Consider the following 19,505-nt stretch of genomic DNA (forward strand, 5'->3'; position numbering starts at 1 on the left):
TCTTAACTACCTTTCCTGGAAATAGTAAAACATTACATTACATAGACAGCACTTGTATCAAGAACTTCATGTTTCCATTAGTCTTATACTTTATTAACAGTCGCTCACGGAATAGTATCTGAGTCTCAAATCATCAGGATTCATGCTTTCGGGCCTGGCTACACTTTCCTATATAGCACTGTATTTCAATTTACCTGATTCAGTGTTTAAGTAAGATGAAACTATGCAGAAATATCTACATTGCTGCTTCAGCACATTTTAATATCGGTTTAGACAACCTGATTTTAAAACTACTGAAAGTCTTTTTTCTTGTTCTAACATGTACTGGAGAAACACATTTCTGATTATTTTCTTCCAGTACACTTACTTGATCATAAAAAAAACCAACCACATTTAACATGCCACACAACATTTACTATTTAGCTCAGATAATTAAGCTCCTGTAAGCTCTACTGATCTCATCTCAGCAACATTATAATAGCTTGCCAAACACAACCAGGAGACTGTTTGAATGGAGATTCAATCTGGCAGCTCTATAAAAGTAGAGATCTGTCAGGATGGAATGTAACAGATGGGACAGAGATACTTGGTCCCTTTATGCGTGGCAAAATTTCTATGTACAAAGAACTGATAATGGCAGTTCTATTTAACAGAAGAGTTCTACTCTTCTAGATTACTTTTTGTTTCAGTCCAACCCAATTTCATTCATTCAGTGAACTTTGGTAACTGTAAAAGAAACTAATTATTTCCTTCCAGTTTCTACAGACACTTTTTTTTTCTACACACACTTTTCAATCAACTTCAGGGTTATAGAATGGTTATCAGGTTATAAGACCATGTGGATATGATCATCATTGAAAGCACCAGAATAAAAAAAGATCTGGCAAGAGAAAGAACTGAACTCAAAGCTATCACTATTTGTACGCAGAAAAGCATTGATTTAGTGGAGGTGCTCTTTTCACATGAAATTTTGAATGTGTGTAGACTTTTGACATTTGACGTCTCCTGTGGCAACAAGCTCTGCATGTTGACTGTGTTATAAAAGTATCAAATCTACCTCCATTTTGAATTTGTCACTTGGTAGTGGAAGTGACTTGGTAGTGGTAGTGAACCATTGGCATCAATGGTTCCTATTTATTTGGATATATAGAATGGTTAATCCACTCATGCCATGTGTAGCTGAATTTAGAGACATCGGTCACTTCACATTATTTCCCTTGCCCAGCCTGAAAAACCCGGCTGAAGGAAGTCTGGAAGGTCACTTTGTCAGGTTTCCCACTCCAGAGGCTGTTGTCAGCACCTAAGATTACTGTGGCTGTGTCTAAACATCTGTATGGAATTCTCATCCTTCCAAACCAGGATACCTCTTCAAGAGCCGCACTACTCTTCCATGGTAAAAATGCTCTTCCTAATGTTGGACATAAACTTCCCACGTCATAACTCACAGCCATCGTCCCTTTTTCTATTTAACAAGTTGGCTCTCATCTTTGTAACTCCACACCTTTACAGAGAAGCTATTTCTCAATTTTGATCTCCTTTCTTGCACTTTACTAGACTGCAAAGGGGAGGGAGAGGGTATGATTTGCACTCAATGTTGAAAATGTAGTTATACTGTAGACTTGTACAGTGGTATAACATTTTATGGTTTCTTCCTTATTCTTTTCTTAACAGCCTCAGACATTTCCATCAATTCCTTGCAGCAAAAGGTCCCATGCAACTCTATGACTACTCTGAACCTTCATGAAGCCATCATCTACATTATTTATTCTTTGACAAGAATCACTTCACATTGATAATGTTTAAAGTCCAGGGACTGAAGACTATGTAAAGACACAATGCACTAAGAGAGGCCAAGATTTTAAAAACCTGCTGATGATTAAATGAAGTCACTTATTGTATTTTAATAGTTTCCAACAGAGCTTCTCCATCAGTCATGAATATCTGCCATTACTATGTAAAAAACATACTAAGTCACATACTTTTCCTTACAATTTTCCTTGACATCTAAAACACAGTGAAATGTTGAAAATTATCCTCCAATTTATCTATTTTAAACTCCAGAACTGTTATACAATGCTCAGCATTTAAACGAACTGATAAGTATTTAAAAAGCTGAGTAGGCTGGAAAATACAGATAGACACTGCCTTATACTCACCTTGAAAAGTCAGCACACAGTTAACAGTTGATCCTTCCACATAATTTTCTGGCATAGGTGACCAAAGAAATGTGTAATAATCTCTTGCTGTACTCCAACCAACCTAAAATTAAATAAACCACAACAAAAAAGAATAAAAAAATTAAGAACAGAAAGAGAAAACATTAAACAGAGAAGTTTGATATTCACAGTTAAGATATCATGGTCTGGCCTTTACAACATACTGTAATATGCATATTTCTGCTTCAAAATGCAATAAAAAGATACTTAACAATGTTTACAAATCAGGAATATTTTAACAAGCACGTCAAAGATTTAGCATTAATTTTATTAAGCTTGTTACCTAAGGCAGTAAATGGGTCTAAGGCAATAAAAGGGTCTATATAAAGTAAAATACCAGACAGTTTTCACTGTATGTTAAACTATTTGGTACCATTTTTTTTCTATAATGATACACATTTCTATATTAAAAATACAAAAAGATTAATTCCTGATTTTGTAAGGAAATCTCCTTAGTGTAGGTTCTGCCAATGTTGACTCTTTTGTGTCCACAGTCCAACTGATTCATCATAAAACAAAAAGGAGGGGGGGGAATAAAAAAAGCTTTCTGTCTCTGTGGCGCTCGATAAAGAAGGATGGAAGGATGCAGGACACGCTCTATGGTGTGAAAAGGAAAGGATCAGTCCTGGTTTATTTTGCGCGTTTCTTTTCACAGGGTTTTTAAAGACCATCCCTGTCTGACTCTCATTGGTCAGCAACAAGTAGTTACTCTGTATTGACTGGTCACTCAAATCCCCGGGGTGTATGCACAGGAAAAGTTCTTTGTGAGAGATAGTTTTCATTTTTCTAACTGCGTAAAAAAACAGTTTATACAGGTGGCTAGTGTTTATTACAGTCTTGGAGCTCTTTCTCAGGGAAAGCTGGTTATTTTCTACAGTCCTAGAGCTCTTTCTCAGGGAAAACAAGTTGCTTTTCACTGCTGCAGAAATCTGTTCTCATGAAGAGCTGTCAGCTTTCTCATGGCTTCTATCAGCTCAAGTCAGGATTCAGTCTGTAGGCCTTTAGCCTGCTGTTTCACCACCACAGCTTTCTATGCTACTGAAAAGATCACAATTGACACAAACTTTTTTGACAACTTCTGCAATGCTAACGACCAGCATTTCAGCGTCATGCTAACTCTCTCATACATACACGCTATGTCTGGAAAGAAAAAAAAAAACAGATCTGCATGAAAACATAACTCAGATAAGTCAGCACAGTCTTCTGCTAATTTCAAAAACCCTCTGCTTTCAGAGTTTTCCTAAGAGTGCAGTTCTGTACAGTGGTGAGCCACTTCAGAGAAGCTGTGGATGCCCATCTCTGGAAGTGTTCAAGGTCAGGCTGTATGGAGCTCTGAGCAACAAAGTCTAGTGAGAGGTGTCCCTGCCCTAAGCAGGAGGCTTGAAACTACATCTTCTTTAACATCCCTTCCAACCCAGGTCATTCTATGAGCCTACGATTCTACCCTCTGAAGACATACATCCCAACAGGCTTGAAATACATGCAACTGAACCAGAAAGCCAAAGCAACTGTGTAAAAAATTGATATTGATAGTAATAGCATAATGGCAAAGGAAAAGAATAAATATATCTGATTTAGTCCACTGATGAAAAAAGAAAATACCAACAACTTATCAAATGCTAGGTGTCGTACAGTTTATCAGTAACTGGAAATACTGTGATGGAAGAATTAAGAGATGGAAAGGGAATAAATTGTTTCCCAATTTTTATCAGGTAAGACTGTTTCAAGAGGAAGAAGAAAAAAACTAATACCCACACACAAAAGCCACACAACAACCAAGAAAATATTAAGTTACCAATCATGATTTTCATTGCTTCAATAGGCAACACTTCCAAACTCCAAGTTAGAAGTCTTTCTTTATAAAGAATACATTGCAGCAGTGTGTTTCAAAAGCATTAATAGCTGGGTTTTAAAGGAATTTTCAATTTAAAAAGCAAAAAAAAAAAAAGGAGAACATGTTTAGATAGGCAAAGGTAAAAAGAACATCAGAGGTAAAAGTAATTCAACAGCAAAGCAGCAATTATATATGTATATAAGCATGCATTTCATGTACGGAAATTAATACACAGCATTACTAAAAAAAAAAATCTGAATAGATTATTCCATAGATATCCATTCACTTCTTCACTTTTTATTAAAAAATATGGAAGAAACTAATGTTGAAGATGATGGAGCCCTTCTTATATTCTCAAAAAACACAGATTAACAACAGTGAAACCAGATGAATTTCTCACCACTTCTGTAAGGCAACACTTATTAAAGAGAAGTAGTGCAGATGCTCAACACATCCACTATAATGGAATCACCTGCTACGTCTTAGGCCTATTCCTAGCAAAGAAGAGTTCTATGGTATCTCCTATCAAGCAGCTTTTAAAAATGTCAATGAAATGAGACTTCCTGGTGCTGTTGTTCCCACATTTTTAGATATCTCAGAAATAACAAGGAAAACTCTTCCAGTAACTTGAAGGCAGTAAAAGCAATTTTTTCTCGACAAAAGTTCATAGGAAACATTTTGCAAATTTTCACATTAGTCATGTCTTCAAATCCAACTCAGACGTTACTACCCATTTTTTATTCTGACCTTGCTTTTACTTCAGAAAAGAGAAGCATATACCATTATTTGCTGTCCTAAACTAAAGCACACTGTTTTCTAAATTTAGCTCTCGGTGAGTGAAAATTCAACATCATCTTTTTCGTTCCAGTAAAGAAACTATATTCTCATCTCCAGAACAAATACTGTAGAGAAATGAAATAATCTTTTCATCTGTTAAAAACCAGAATACGCACACACTGCTTCTAATGCTATTTTCATTACTAAATTAACATTGTTCCTTCTGATAATTAACACTGGAAAACATAAGAGAAGAAACAAAATCCAGTGAACATAAACACGACAATAAAAAGTTTATTCCAAGAATTCTATCTTTTTATATTTTTGTTTGATTCATGAATTTAGTGATTTATCCAGAAACCAAAAGTTGTTTTTATCAATACCCTACCTGCAGTAGTAATCAACAAAAGGGTTTTTTTGAGGTCCAGGTTTTAAGTTTTAAAGGTTTTAAAACTTTAGCCATACCGATACAAACAAAAAGAATAATTATGTAGAAAACAAATAACTCTCCTGGTCTGTTTCTCAGCAGGTGCTGTATTTTTAAGTATAACTGTAATCTGTGGACTACTGGTAAAGAGAAAACTGTGACACATCAAGAGCTAGCAAGGAATACCCAAGGAAGTTTGCCCCACAAGTATTTCCTGTAAAATTCCCCGCATTTTCTGTCATCCAGAATCTCTTTCCCCTGGCAAGGCTCCCTGTCTTACACTCTTATGATTATGACAATTCCATCCTTTCTTAATGGGCACATGCAAGATATCAGCCGGTGTGCATTGCCCAACAGCTCTTGTCACTGCACAGAACTTCAGAAAATGAGGGTTTTCCCTGCTACACGTTGCACACGTCAAAATGTGACAATGCAGAGAAGGAAATATGAACAAATGTCATCTTCCTCACATCTCAATACATTTTAAAAGGGGAAGGTGAGTATTCTGCAGCCAAGCAAGTTAATTCAGTAACATTTTTCAACATCCTTCCTACATAACAATAAATATCATTAAATTCCACAAGGTTATTTCTTAGATGGCACAAACAAGGAGCAAAGCCACATAATGATATACTGAGCATAAAATAAAAACCAATTTAAGTAATCCATGTTTTAGGTGTAGGATGTAGATATTTAAAAAAACAAAAGAAATCAGTTTTTTTATCAACAGGTTTTAATAAACTTTTATTTTAGTACTTTCTATCTTTTGTCAATATTCTCTCTAATAAGCCTAGTACAGAGTACACAGTGGCTCCAAACTACAAACTACTATGCTATATACATACATATACATAGTCATAAGTTTCTCTATGGCAACAGGTTACACTATCACAGATCTAAGACTACAGCACACACTGGATGGCTCAGCAATGATTTAAATGTGATCTTTGACATAGGTATTTCTTTCAGCTCAGAAAGAAAACCAACAGATGTCTAAACTTTAACTAGGGTTAAAACCATATGAATAAAATTTAACACCGCTTAAGGGAAAGTAAATAAAAATTGAGAAACTAAAACTAGTGGCAAAAGCTACAAAGTAAATCAATAAAAAATGAAAACTATGAAGAGAAGATAGGTATATTCGTCAGCAGCTCCACAGTGAGTTTATATGATAAATAAAACCCTGTAGCTTTGGAAGCAAAACAAACAGCATCCTCAGCAACATCGGGTATATTAGCTTAGAAAAATAGTTTCATTTCAGAATCAGAAAAGCTAGACTATTTGTGTTACTGCTGATGATACCAACAAAACCTACTACCAATAATACAGACTATCTTCCAAGTTAGTCTCTGAAATGGGAGATGAGTCCAGATCCCCCACAAGAGCCCACTTGATGTGAACACCTTGCCTGTACTACACTGACAGGAGGAAGTGGCTATTGCAATTCTCTGGTTGATAAGAACAGGAGTTTGACTATTTCAACTGCCCAAACAGCTGATATGCCTAACACTGAGCACCTTTTCTCATTAAAACATTATATAGAAAACAAACAAATGCTTGTTAGAATGATTTGAAAGTTTCATTCTTGCATTTGAAATTCAAAACAATGAAAAACAGCCATTGAGAGAAATTTTGTCCAGTATAAAAATATATTTAAGTTTTCAATAATACTCAATAATACTGTATCATTTTTCATTTACTAAGCAAGTTGTAAAAATTTATGAAAATTGTGAAAATTATGAAAATTTATGAAGTTCCAAGCATATTTATTTACATTAATTGGAATATAACAGCTGTCAAAAGACGGTAACAAGGGGAAAGATGTGGAAACCCACACTTAATTCTTGTTGAAGACTCATGTGAAGTTAACAGCTCTATTTTGGTATGAAGAACACATTCTTATGTACCAAAATATGAAATCAAAGTTAAAGTTAACTTCACATATCAGCTGAAAACAACAACAACAACAACAACAAAAAACCACAATCAACAAAAAGTCGACTACAAACATGAAACCAAGTTCCACTCAAAGTATAAAGTGTGTGCTGATGCACAGTAGTACTTTCTTACTATCAGAAACCTTAAGTAAATGAGAAATTTCTATAGGACACACTGAAAAACTTTCTCTGAGCCAGGAAGATGAAAACAGGCACAGTTTATTAGTCCAGCTTAAAAACCTGGCACAGGCCATGGCAACCATTACAACATCCACATTCAAGCACACAAACACCACAAATTATAGAAGAACTCCCAACACAAAAACTTCTGAAGTTCAGAGGAGAAAAATGAAGAATTACCTGTCAAACTACACTTACTACACTTTACTCGTTGTGAAGCCTGAACTCGGGTTCATCATCTGATGAGCACAGCAGCCATCAGCACTGACTGACTGTGCTGATACCACTACTTTTTAAGGAATTCACTGAAAACACTGAAAATATTTTACTTGGAGTTCAAAACTCAAAAAATAAAAAACATTCTTATTTCTCAGTTAAAACAGCATGTAAGCCTTAGATGACATAACTTCCCTAAAGCAACAGAAAGAAGAAAAATCCATTTTACAACTGAGTTAGACATAACTCATCTGCTACTCAACACATTCTTCTACATGCTCTACATTTAATTCTTTCAAACTCCACTCTGAAATACATTTTTTTAATTAGATAGCTGTGCATAAATGCAAACATTCTTGCCTTCCTTCCAGAAGTTAACTAAGAGATTAACAATCCAGAAACCAAATCCTATTTTCACCTTCTCAGCCATGTTTTTAAACCAAAATATGACTACACATAATTTATCCCACAAAAAAGTCATATCCAGGCTAGGTTATTATGTACAATGTATAACTGAAACCTTACTTAATTTTCCCTCCATAAAACGTAAACTTTTAATAGGCCATTACAGAGTAACACAATCACGATAGTCTTATCTCCCACTTTTGAGCAAAAATATTTATTTCTATTTAGGACATCATAAACACTTCTCAGTCATATAAGCCAACTCAGTAGCCACAGTGGAAATGCTCAAGTCTGGTAAAGTTTAAGAGCCCAGCACCAAGTACTTTGCAATTTGGCTGGGCAAGTAGGGACAGCTCAGCTGTCCCATAATACTCACACTAGACAGGTTTTCCTTCTACTGACAAATAGACATGCAGTCATCACAAAGTTTTTTCTTCTTCTATGTTGCCCCACAGATACAAGCCCCTTTCTTACTGCAATGCCACATCACACAATGAGATTAGCTTTCCCATATTTACATTTCACCCACAGTATGTTTCAACAGAATAGCTTGAAGAAAATTTGCCAAGTAGAAAAATAAATGGGAGGATGAGAGAGGGAGCATGAATAAGGAGTGCCTGTCTGTATGGCAATAATGAGTTTACCCAATACCTGAGGGAAAATAATAACCATTTTATTTCACTGTATCTCCCTCAACTCTCATCTGTTTCATTTTACACAGAATGTAAGTTTTTCTAAGGCAAAAAAGCTCTACTTTACAACTCCACAGTGTTTTCAGTGTAAAAATTATTTCCAACTTTGTTTTCATTTCTTGAGTTTCAGATTAACATGGAAAATAAATTTTTTCTGATTTTCCATTTTGTTAAATTTCTTTCCTTTTATAATCGCTTGGTAAAGTCAGCTGATTCCATCTGGAGACAGGGTGCCTTAAAGAAAGACCATCAGCATGGGAGGCTCACTTGGCATTTTGTTCCCTGGCCTCAGAAAGCTGTTACACAGCTGAAAGAACAGCAGTGTTCATTCTGCTATATTAACAGTGCCTGACCCATCTACACAACATCAACAAGCCAAAGAAGCAAACACCTCTTTGGAAAACATTTGTTTGGCTGAACCAACTTGGGCATAATCAGCAGGTCTTTACTGTAGATACATAATTACAATCCAGTTTTTAAAAAAATCAGACAAAAAAACCTGACCACAAAATTTATCAGAGTAAAAATTAAACCTTTTTTCTAATTTAAAAGGTAAATTAAATAGCTAAGAAAGAAATTTGGCAGAGCACCCTAAATACTGCAAGATGACAATTGCTACCTCTGAAAGAAGCAAAATTACATACAGTAGGTGTATGTTATACAGTTTAATTATTACTGACAAGGGTAAGTCAGCAGCCTTTCCATGCTTCACATGGTAAGAAACATTTACTTTGCCCCAAACCACAGAAAGCACAGGTGTCTAAGCAAAACACCACTGGGACCAGTATCATAGGAAGAGATTTCTCCAAGCAGGCTTGGCTTGGGCCATAATCCTGAGTAAAGTCATGTTATTTGAAAGTGACAGCAATGTCTGTGCTACTGTAACACATAATCTACAACAGGCAGCTACAAACACCAAGTTCTTCTAAAACAACTAGTAGATAGGAAAATGAAAACATCTGGGTACAGCAAAGCCCATACCAGCCAAAATTACCAAGACAACACTGACATGCCATTGATGCAATGTACTTTTGAACACAGGCATCATCAGAAAATAATGGTATCTAGATAGCAGTTCTGAAAGAATCAAACTGTACAAAAAATTTCAGAACATGGACATAAGGAAAAGTACTTATTTAAGTATTAAGTACACTGTAGTAACATTCAGGCAGAGACATTTCAAAATAAGTAAGCAAAGTCAAACCCTGGAGGTTTTACTATGTCTAATCATATTATACCACATGCAATTTTGACTTAGCCAAGATGCTTAAGCCTTCACTTCAGACATAACCTTGCTACTCACGCTGGGATTAAAATTAGTTACACAACAGGAGCCCCAAGGTTGAGACATTCTCGGGTAGAAGATGGCTGCAAAGTACTCTAGATTCTTCATGAAAGGCTCTAATCTCAAAATGCTCTTTCAGTCCCAGCCCTGAAGAAGTCCATCTCTGCTGAATGTTACAAACACGTACATTAATTTGGACTCTTGCAAACATATGGTATTTGTTGCAGTATCAAGGTACTATCAGGATCCTAAGTTATGATCATCACTCGTTGGTTATATTTCTACCTCATAGTTCAGAGGAATGTGTCAAAATGACATTGACAGGGTGCCTAGACCACAGGATCAACTTCCTCTGTTAGGTATAAATCAAATAAATACAGAAACAATATGAATTCCCTAAAAATAAACCTGTTACATATGTAAATTACTGTCCAAAAAAATGTATGACAGATCAAAGAGTAACAAAGCTACTATGTACTTCAGGAGATAAGCATGAAAATGTATTAAAAAAGAGCAGGTGGGGTTTAAGTAAACTATTCCTTTGCTACCATATGAGAACTATCAATTAGCACAATCCTTTATTTCAAAATAGTTACCAGGTACCTACTACTTTGTAGTGACAATTCTACAACCTAGCGCACCAAATAGTTTTAGAAAATTACTGACACTTGGAAAAAAATGTTACAATTTCTTGTCAAAGGTAACATCACATAAACCCAGATTATCCTTCTCTCCATCTCATATAGAAATAGCAAGTATTGTTGCCAGGGTCTTTCTTTTTCATGCTAAGTACTGTTTACTTGTCTTTTCAAAGAAAGTAAACCAGAAATCCACAGAATCACTCTAAATCAGATATAGCAATTCTCAAAAACTTTTTGAATTCCAATAGTTCTTTTCCCAACTATTTTAACAACAGGACATACCGTGCACTGCACATTCCTGTATCTATCATGGCCAGCTGTGCAGTGATGATTCCATGCCAGAAAAATGGTATTTCTATATGCATGTGGCAAATAACACATCCAGATGTTTTGCTGTACTTCAGCATGTAATCTGTATGGAAGTAATTGTTGCTTAAGTTATCAATCTACAACAAAATCAGGATATTGAAATGACTCACACAAGCTGTACTATTATTTGCAGTCCAAAAGAGACTAAATAACCCAGAGTACTATGCAGAGATATAGGTACATTGCCTTGATAAAACACAAACACCAAGTTGTTTCTAAAGTCTCTATCACATCCAGTGTCAAACTGTGTTACAAAAGTTTTTGACCACAGACAATTTAATTCTGAGTTCTTCAATAAATAGGGACATTGAAAAGACAGAAATTAAGTTGCATACAAACACACACACTGCACTATTGCACAAACAGTAGCACAGATGTGGCCTTGTAAACACTGAGTACTCTCTCTGAGCAAGAGGCACTTCTTGTGTTCAGTAAGTTACTAAGATCTTCCCAATTCTGGTTACTCAGCTGTTCCATATTTTAGGTTGCCAGAACATCGGCACTCAATTTTTAATTTTTAATTGTGGCCATTAAAAACACAGAAATTAGGAAAGAAATTATTTCCTTTTCTTCTCTAGAGGTACCCTGAGACAGTCAATATCCAAAGCATGCCTACAACTTGTCTATCCTAGAAGAATGGCAATGTAGAACTCAGAAAAATGTATCAACTAGAACTGAGGAACAGAAAAGTTGTGATGGAATAGTTAATTAATGACACAATAAGACCAAAGTCATTAACGTAACATATGTAAGATTGATTACGTGGTGATATTGCAGGGCATTCCAGCATGCTTGTCTCAGCTAAATTATAACTTCAGAAATTCACAAAGTATTATGATATACCCCACAAGCACCCACACCTTTAACACTACTCTTTTGATGCGGTATCTTTATAAAGCCCACAAGAGCCCTTCTTTGTGCCTTTGAGATGTGGAGTAAACCTGCATCTCTTGTGTACTGAACATTTGACAGCCCTATTTTCAGACATAAGCTCCAGACAAAGAGGTAGGCGCTGCTTCCTAGAAACCAAGCAGGCTTTTCAAACACTTCTGCAAATCTGGACATTATGTATTAAAAATGCAAAAATATCACTCAGCCATATGATTATTTTATTTTATAGTCATGAGATGTAGACTTCCCTAGCCGGAAATTAGGACTACCTACAGACAGGCCAGTTTTGCAACCAGATGTAGTGCACACATTCATTATTTTTCCTCATTTCAAAGGTTTAGATTTGGGTTACATTAAAGGCCTCTCCAGATTCTGATTAACCAGAGATGAGCAGAAACAAATAAAGAGGTCTTAGATCACTCTAGGAATCACCTCCTATGAAATGAATCAAGGATGCTAAGTCTTCTCACCTTTGACTCCACACTAGGAACCATCAGATTATCCTGCACAGAAGGCCTCAGTAGAGGGTTTGAGTAATTTGATCTCAAATTCAGGTTCTCATAAAACTGCATGTAGAGGAACTTGGGCTCCAGATGTCCATGCCAACTACTACACCAGTACTTATCTGAAAAAAATGCTTTTTTTCCCTTGGTAACACACAAGGATAAAACTCATCAAGACCTTTTAGTACTCGATTACAGTTGACTCTCCAGAGTATCATAAAAGCAAAAGAACACATAGCAGCAATGACAGACAACAGACTTTAAGACTAAGTCAAAACCTGCATTTGACTCCTCTCCTGTAGGGGACAAGTAAGAAAAATAAACACAAAACCAATAAAAAAATGCATACGCAGAACTTCTGCTCTAAAGGATATCTTCATTATTGCACTTCCTACATCTGCCAGTTTTTGCCAGACATCCAATCCCAGAATTAGTGTATGCATTTAAATACATCTAGTTTGTAAAAAAACTGGTACACCTGAAATAATTCTCTTATATGCAACGTTACTCTTTCGGTTTATGAACAGTGGGTCTCCATTTTTCTAAGCAATACAAAATTACTTGCCTGGGAACAGTTTTAAACCTGTTACTGCCACCTCAAAGAGCCTTCTGCTCATTATTACTGAAGTTCAACATTTAGCAACTTACACTGGGAACAAAAAAATAATCACATTTCACCTACAGCATATGCAGAGAAGTTGGTAGAGTCTTTAACTTTCACAACTTCAAGTAAGTTGCTATTAAGAAGAGAACTCTGAAAAAGTTTGAAAAAGAAGCTTCAACTGTCATTCCATATTGAAAAAGAAGCTTCAACTGTCATTCCATATTAAGCAGCCATGCCAATAAAGCAGGCATAGCCCTTCCCATATACATCTTCCCAGTCCCCTTGTTTCTATCACAGTGACACCAGCACAGCTGTCCATTGCACCACACCATGATCAAACTGAAGAACCAAGACAGTTATGAAATAAGATGGTAAAAGCTGAAGGAGGAGAGTCTGTATTTTCCTGGCAGATCACCCTACTGATCCATTTCACTGTGCAGCTGCACTAACAGCTGGACAAGCAAAACAAATGCAGTAATATAAGGATATATATAAGTAATATTTACTCAAGGCATTATTGTTGCTGAAGAAATGCACTCGCATCCTAAATAAAAACCATTTACTTAAAAAGGTACCTAATTTTTACCTATTTCTTTTCAGTTCAATACAAAAAATTCTTATCCAGCCAGTAGAGCAAACAAGATAAATTACTGCTGAAGCCACTGACCCCTAAAATTCAACAAAAATCAACATTAGAACCAAAAACAACAATGCTCACAGAGCACAGGAAGAATCTTACTTCATATTTATTCTCTACACCAATCTGAAATTACCACTATTTGTTTGGGTTTTGGCTGAGATTTTTAATTTCTTTTTTTAACTAGGTGCCTTTTTCCTCTGTCCACTATTGCAACACTAGTTACGTTCTGTGCAATTTCAGACAAAGGTTAAATGACACCAGCTTGAACACATTTGTTTTCTAAGCAACTTATGCACTTCAAAAGGACAAAGTGAACTTTATTCCCTCTACATGAACAGTCTGTGAATCAACACTTTGAGTTCTCTCATAGAAACCCCACTTTCACTGCATACCAGCCAATATTGATGATCATTAATTACTGTTCTCATAATTAGTCAAGATTTTCTTTTGTCCTTTTTTTTTTAATCATAGGCTCAATTTACTAACCATGCATTGCAACCTACATATGTGTTTAAGAGAAGTAAATAGTAACACCCCTTTCTGCTTTCATTAGGTTTCAAACCACATCCAGGTGCTTTTTTATTTGCTCATGAACAATCAATTCTCTAGAAGTCATTCGTTTTTACATTCAGATCACAGAACAATTTCTATTATCTATCCCAAGATGACTAGGTTTCATAGTTTATTTTACTGTAAAGATTACACACACATATTTGTAGACACAGATATAGTTAGACAGCTGGCTCAATTTAACTTAGTGTACTGTAACCATACTAAGTATATTCACAACACTTAGTGTAAGCTGATATAACCACTAAAAGAAAACCATTTTTATTCTTGCCATCTTGCAATGCTTCCTTCCCTTATGCTGATGTGTATCAGGCAAACTGGAAATTTAGTTGGGGAATTCCATTTTAAACATCTAGTCACAAAACCATTGAGGTCTTAACCTCAATTTGATTTGCCACACAAGATCTCATTTCACATAAAGAGGAAGCACAAGAAAAAAGCCACCCTGCATTAAAGATGTTTCTTTGAACAGTAGCACTACCTTATGCCAGCTCAACATGTTCCTCAAATGACTGCAAAAGTATTATTTGCCACTGTTAAAGCAGAATAAAGTAGAACATCAATAGTTTAAGAAAATTATCATCACAGTCAAGATGAAATCAGATACCTGTACATTGTACACAGTATTTTGTGTAATCACTGAAAAACTGTTTCTCAACTTCTTTTTTCTTTTACCTAATTAGTAATTCTAGAGTCCTGCCTGATTGCCTCCCTCACTTAGGCCAACATACAAAGCCATTATATTTGCATTTCAATAATTTCAAGATGCTTACATGCAATATAAACAGAACCATCTATAAAATTTTGATAAAGAGGGTTTTTTTACATTTCACAAATGCCATGAACTAAACATTAAAGTGTTTCCTCAGTTACATCATTTGTCAAAACTTTGTAAATAAGACACATACACACTTATTTTTAAAAATGTCTTACTAGGGAAATGTGCCTGTTTGTAAGCTAATGCCTCCCTGGCACAATTTAGTGACTATACAGTCAGTGCACATTGCATTAACAACACTTCTGCTTTGTTACACAGCACAGTATTTCTATATTGCAGAGGAGTCATTTAGCTTGAATAAAGACTCACAATCTGCAGATTACAACAAAGTCAATCATTTACATTTTTAAACAGTGAACTGAGTTGTATGGGAAAAGTGCTCCAGTAACAAATTAGTCTGCCACCCATCTCCCCTCCCCGCTGCCAAAGCATCACTTCATTAAAGCCTGAATCAAAACATTATTACATAAAATGCAAATAAGGAATTTAAGCATCATCTATGAGGAGCTATACTGACAAAGATACATAAATCAAGGTCTTATCAGAAGTAGATATAGAATTAATCAATTTCTAATCCCATAGATGAAACTTTACTAATGTTTGAAAGTATCTCCAAGTATCGTTTTTCCAAGGATCTGTTTAAAAAAATTTTAGTGATCTATACTGTTCATCCTGTTCTAGCAATAAAAATTAGTCAGGGTTGTGGGTCAGGTTATCTTCAGCTTAGTTTTCATTCTTTGCACACACATTTCACACACAGTATCACATTCTTCACTCAGTCCACAATATCACTCTGTAACCACACATCTCTTCCCAAATAATTTCCATTTAATTCTGCACACATTAAACCTTCTCTTTATTCCAGCAGAATTCCAGCTGGACTCACTCCTCTAGTTTTGGTCTCCAGTTTGGTCTTTGTTACAAAACTAACACTCTAACAGCAGGAACCAATATATCACTTAAGTACTGTTGTTGAGATTTATTTTTTTAACTTGCAAGAGAGCAAGCAAATGTTTCAAAAATAGCAATAGAACAAGCATAACTTACCTTGAAAATACCAACCCAGTCTTTCTGATGAGGATGGATAAACTGGGTCAGAGTGTAGTGACACTCAAGATGCGTGTTTGGAAGGTAACTTTTCGCAACATTTTGAAAAATCACATGTGCAAAATTGGATGTCTGCAAAGTGCTAGCTGAAGACGGAACTTCTTGAAAGGACGACATGGTTATCTGTAACAAAATTGTAGAAGTTGTTACTTGAACATAGTGGAAAAACTAGTGAAGTTACAAAAATTAATCTAGTAGAAATTAATCTAGTCGAAAAGCCTAATAATTAGCTGCCCTGTTCTGAAAACAGAGAGCCATAGACTAAATTCACCAAAGTGCACTGCCTCAGCATCTCTCCAAAACAACCACCTCTCAGAATAAAAAGAGCAGTCATTTCAGCAATGACATCAAGATGGAGAGAAAGCATTGCTCAGCTGAATGCCCCCAGTATTATATCTCAGTGTCAGAAAGTGGAAAATAAAAGCAGTGGTGTGAAAACAAAGCAGAGTTCTAACTTAATGAAAGATTCTTAATGGTTCTAGACGTGCCAGAGAAGGAGAAACAAAAGTTCTGTAGTTTCCCTGCTTTTAACTTTTCTCAAATCTGTACTGCTTAGTGCTTTTCACAGCATTTTTACACATAAAGTTTTTCCTCCCCTCTCAGTAAAAGCATCAAAGTTCCATTTTAAGACATTTTTTTAAAAATAAGAAAGTTTATGTAAACAGGAGGGTTTGTTTGGGCTGGCTTTTTTCCCTACTTCTTCTTCAAGAGATTTCCTGCCCCCGTTTAGCAGTCTGTGGGCATCTTTTACTATTCTCACTGTAACACATACTTGGTGTTTAGCTTCATTACCATAAACAATGGCCTGCATTGATAGCAGGAACATTGAAGTATGCACACAGTTGAAGGGACTAACACTAATCAGTTGGACTGCAAAAGCTTTTGTGCTTTCCATTTACTACCTCATTCAGGATACATAGTGCTACAACCACAGTAACACAAGATGCTTCACGAGCAGAACAAGAACATCCCTTCCTCAGATTCGGCAATATCTGCCAAAAATAGAATAATATGCAACTGAGAAGTTTCAAGTGTCTGACTCCATTGTATAATCAACATTTTGCCAAAACATTTGATATTAGGAGGATTTAAGGCCTTATGTATCTGACATTTCTGGAAAGATGAGCTACCCTGTTCTTGCAATTGCTGTTGAAAGTAATTTTATACCAACCAAGCACATTCAAACCTTGAAAGAGGTTACTGCCAAGTGTGTGACATAATATGCTACTTTCATTGAAGATACATGTGGAAAGCAAAACCAAAAGGAGACAGGCCACTGCAAGCCTCAAGTAGTTCAAATATGAAAAGGTGTTTCTGTACCTCCTCCTGCCTTTTAAAATTTCACTAGTTAAAAAATAAGTAGCGAAGACCTTATGCTTTCTGAAACAAATTGCACTCTGAAGTAAACACGTATCCATCACCCAAAGGAAAAGGTAAATACAAAAGGCTTTTTTAGTTTTAAGCCATCGATATTTTAAGCTTATTACTGCACAATTTAAAGTAACACATGAAGTACATAGGGGTGGGCAGCCACGACATCATTTCAGTGTATCAGATGTTAAATAAAAAGCAGTTTTGTATACTGAACAACACGCGTTACAAGATAAAATACAAAGCTTGTGAAGATTTATAGATATAAAAGAAAAAAAAGGAACTTCCACAAACAAGAAATTGAGTAAAGATCAAAATACAGTTTTCTAGAGACAACAGGGTACACAATAAATCTTATCAGTTATGTAGCTTCAGAGTCCAGAATAGGAAATGTTACAGCACAGTAAAATCCTGAAAATTCCCACACATCTCAAAACAGAGGATTACATTCAAGGCATCTCTCAGTTTCACTCTGAACTACAAATGGTATGCATCAGCAATTTCTATGGCTCTAAAAGAAAATGAATAACCTTAGTCATTTTCAATTGCAACAAATTCATTCATTTTTACTAATTCGGTAACTTAGCCAAATAACATTGACATGAGATAGTGTAATTTTCATTAGGTAGAATAAGTACAAAAAGAGTAAACACAGCATTAATAATAAAACCAATTGAATTTTTTTCAGTAAATCTGTCTTTAAAATTGTACATCTCTGTCAAAGCACATATTACCAAAAAAAAAAAAAAAAAAAAAAAAAAAAAACACACCCAAAACCCAAAATAAACCCACAACCCCAACCAAAAGGGAAAAAATTATCCATTTGTGCACACTGGTTGTCAGCTGCCACAGCTGAGCACTAGCCCTAGCGGAACCAGTAAAGGTAGACTGGTTTCCAACCCCAAAGCAGAACTGCTCACAAATCTAACTCGTGCAGACCAGCACAATCATCTGGGATTACTGTTGCCTGGCAGGAAAATCCCCGGAGCTTAGGTGATGCTCAGATTACTTACAGTTCAAGGATAGTTATGGGGATGCTGGGTACTTGCTTGCTTAACTCACAGCTACGGGCCAGGCAACGGGAGAGGAGGAGGAAGAGCTACGCACAGGCTTCATTACTGACATGACAAGCGCTTCCCACGGGAAGGCTAAACGACGCGTTTTGGCTTTGCACAGCGGAAAGGACGGTGAAAAGGAGGAAAAGCTCGTCGAGCAGGAAAAACAAAAGCAGGACTAGCCGCACCACCCCAGACAGCTCCTCCTGGAGTCCTCCAGCTGCGGTCCCGGGCCCCCGACACCCCCGACCCCCACCTGCGCGCCTCCCGCCCCTTCCCCGCCGCTGCTCCGCCACCTGCCCGACGCGGTCACCTTGGCTCCGAGCCTTCTTCTTCCCCCGCGGGCAGGGGAGCCCCGCCGACTCCCGCAGCCCGGCCCCGCCGCTCCCCTGCCGACCACGGCCGGCCCGAACAGCTGGCGAGGGCCGGTGGCGCAGAACCGCGGCCGCACGGCCCGGCCGCCCCGGCCCGGCCCAGAAGCGGCTGGAAGCCGGCGGGAAAGAGCGTGTCAGCCCTGCCCGGACCCCCAGCCGGCCACGGACAGCTCTTACCTAGGCAGACGCGGAGGGCACCGGGGACATCAACATGGGGCCTCCGCCACCAGCGCCACGCAGCTCCGCCCGTCCGCCCGCGTCACTTCCAGCCCGGCCCTGCCCGCACGGGGCGGGCCCCGACTCGGATGCGGTTGGGGACCGGAGAGCCGCCCGGTGGTCTCCGCTTCCCACAGGCACGCACCCCCGGTGCGGCTCGGGGACGCGGGCACGGCGCTGTACGCGGCGTGTGCCCGACCGGGCTGCTGTTACCTCCGTACAGCGCTCCCACGGCGCCCTCCCGTCTTGTCCGCGATTACAACATCACCTCTGTCGCACCCACTTACCCCGAATTAATCATCTCCTCTTCCGTCCCACGTCAAGACACAGGCGTGCCGTCACCCTGTAGGTCACCGTTAATCTGCCAGCCTTGCAGGTCTTCCCAGGGCAACGGAGGGGTGAGATAAGAGCGACTGT

General features: G+C 37.4%; 1 protein-coding gene across 5 annotated transcripts in view; it reads right to left on the reverse strand.

Moving 5' to 3' along the window:
- TAX1BP1 (Tax1 binding protein 1) overlaps positions 1–19,268 on the reverse strand; it is a 55,897-nt gene extending 36,629 nt beyond the window's left edge. Inside the window, exons 1-3 of one of the 5 annotated variants that reach the window (XM_068208135.1) lie at positions 19,050–19,268; positions 16,013–16,195; positions 2,157–2,259 (exon numbers count right to left, since the gene is read on the reverse strand). In XM_068208135.1, the coding sequence (XP_068064236.1) occupies positions 2,157–2,259; positions 16,013–16,189 (280 nt within the window). In that variant the 5' untranslated portion in view covers positions 16,190–16,195; positions 19,050–19,268. The remainder of the gene's footprint in view (positions 1–2,156; positions 2,260–16,012; positions 16,196–19,049) is intronic. The other 4 variants (XM_068208127.1, XM_068208144.1, XM_068208152.1 and 1 more) reach the window with 4 other exon arrangements.
- Positions 19,269–19,505: the final 237 nt, after the last annotated feature.

This window comes from Anomalospiza imberbis, chromosome 1 (assembly GCF_031753505.1).
Source record: "Anomalospiza imberbis isolate Cuckoo-Finch-1a 21T00152 chromosome 1, ASM3175350v1, whole genome shotgun sequence".
Lineage (NCBI taxonomy): Eukaryota > Metazoa > Chordata > Aves > Passeriformes > Viduidae > Anomalospiza > Anomalospiza imberbis.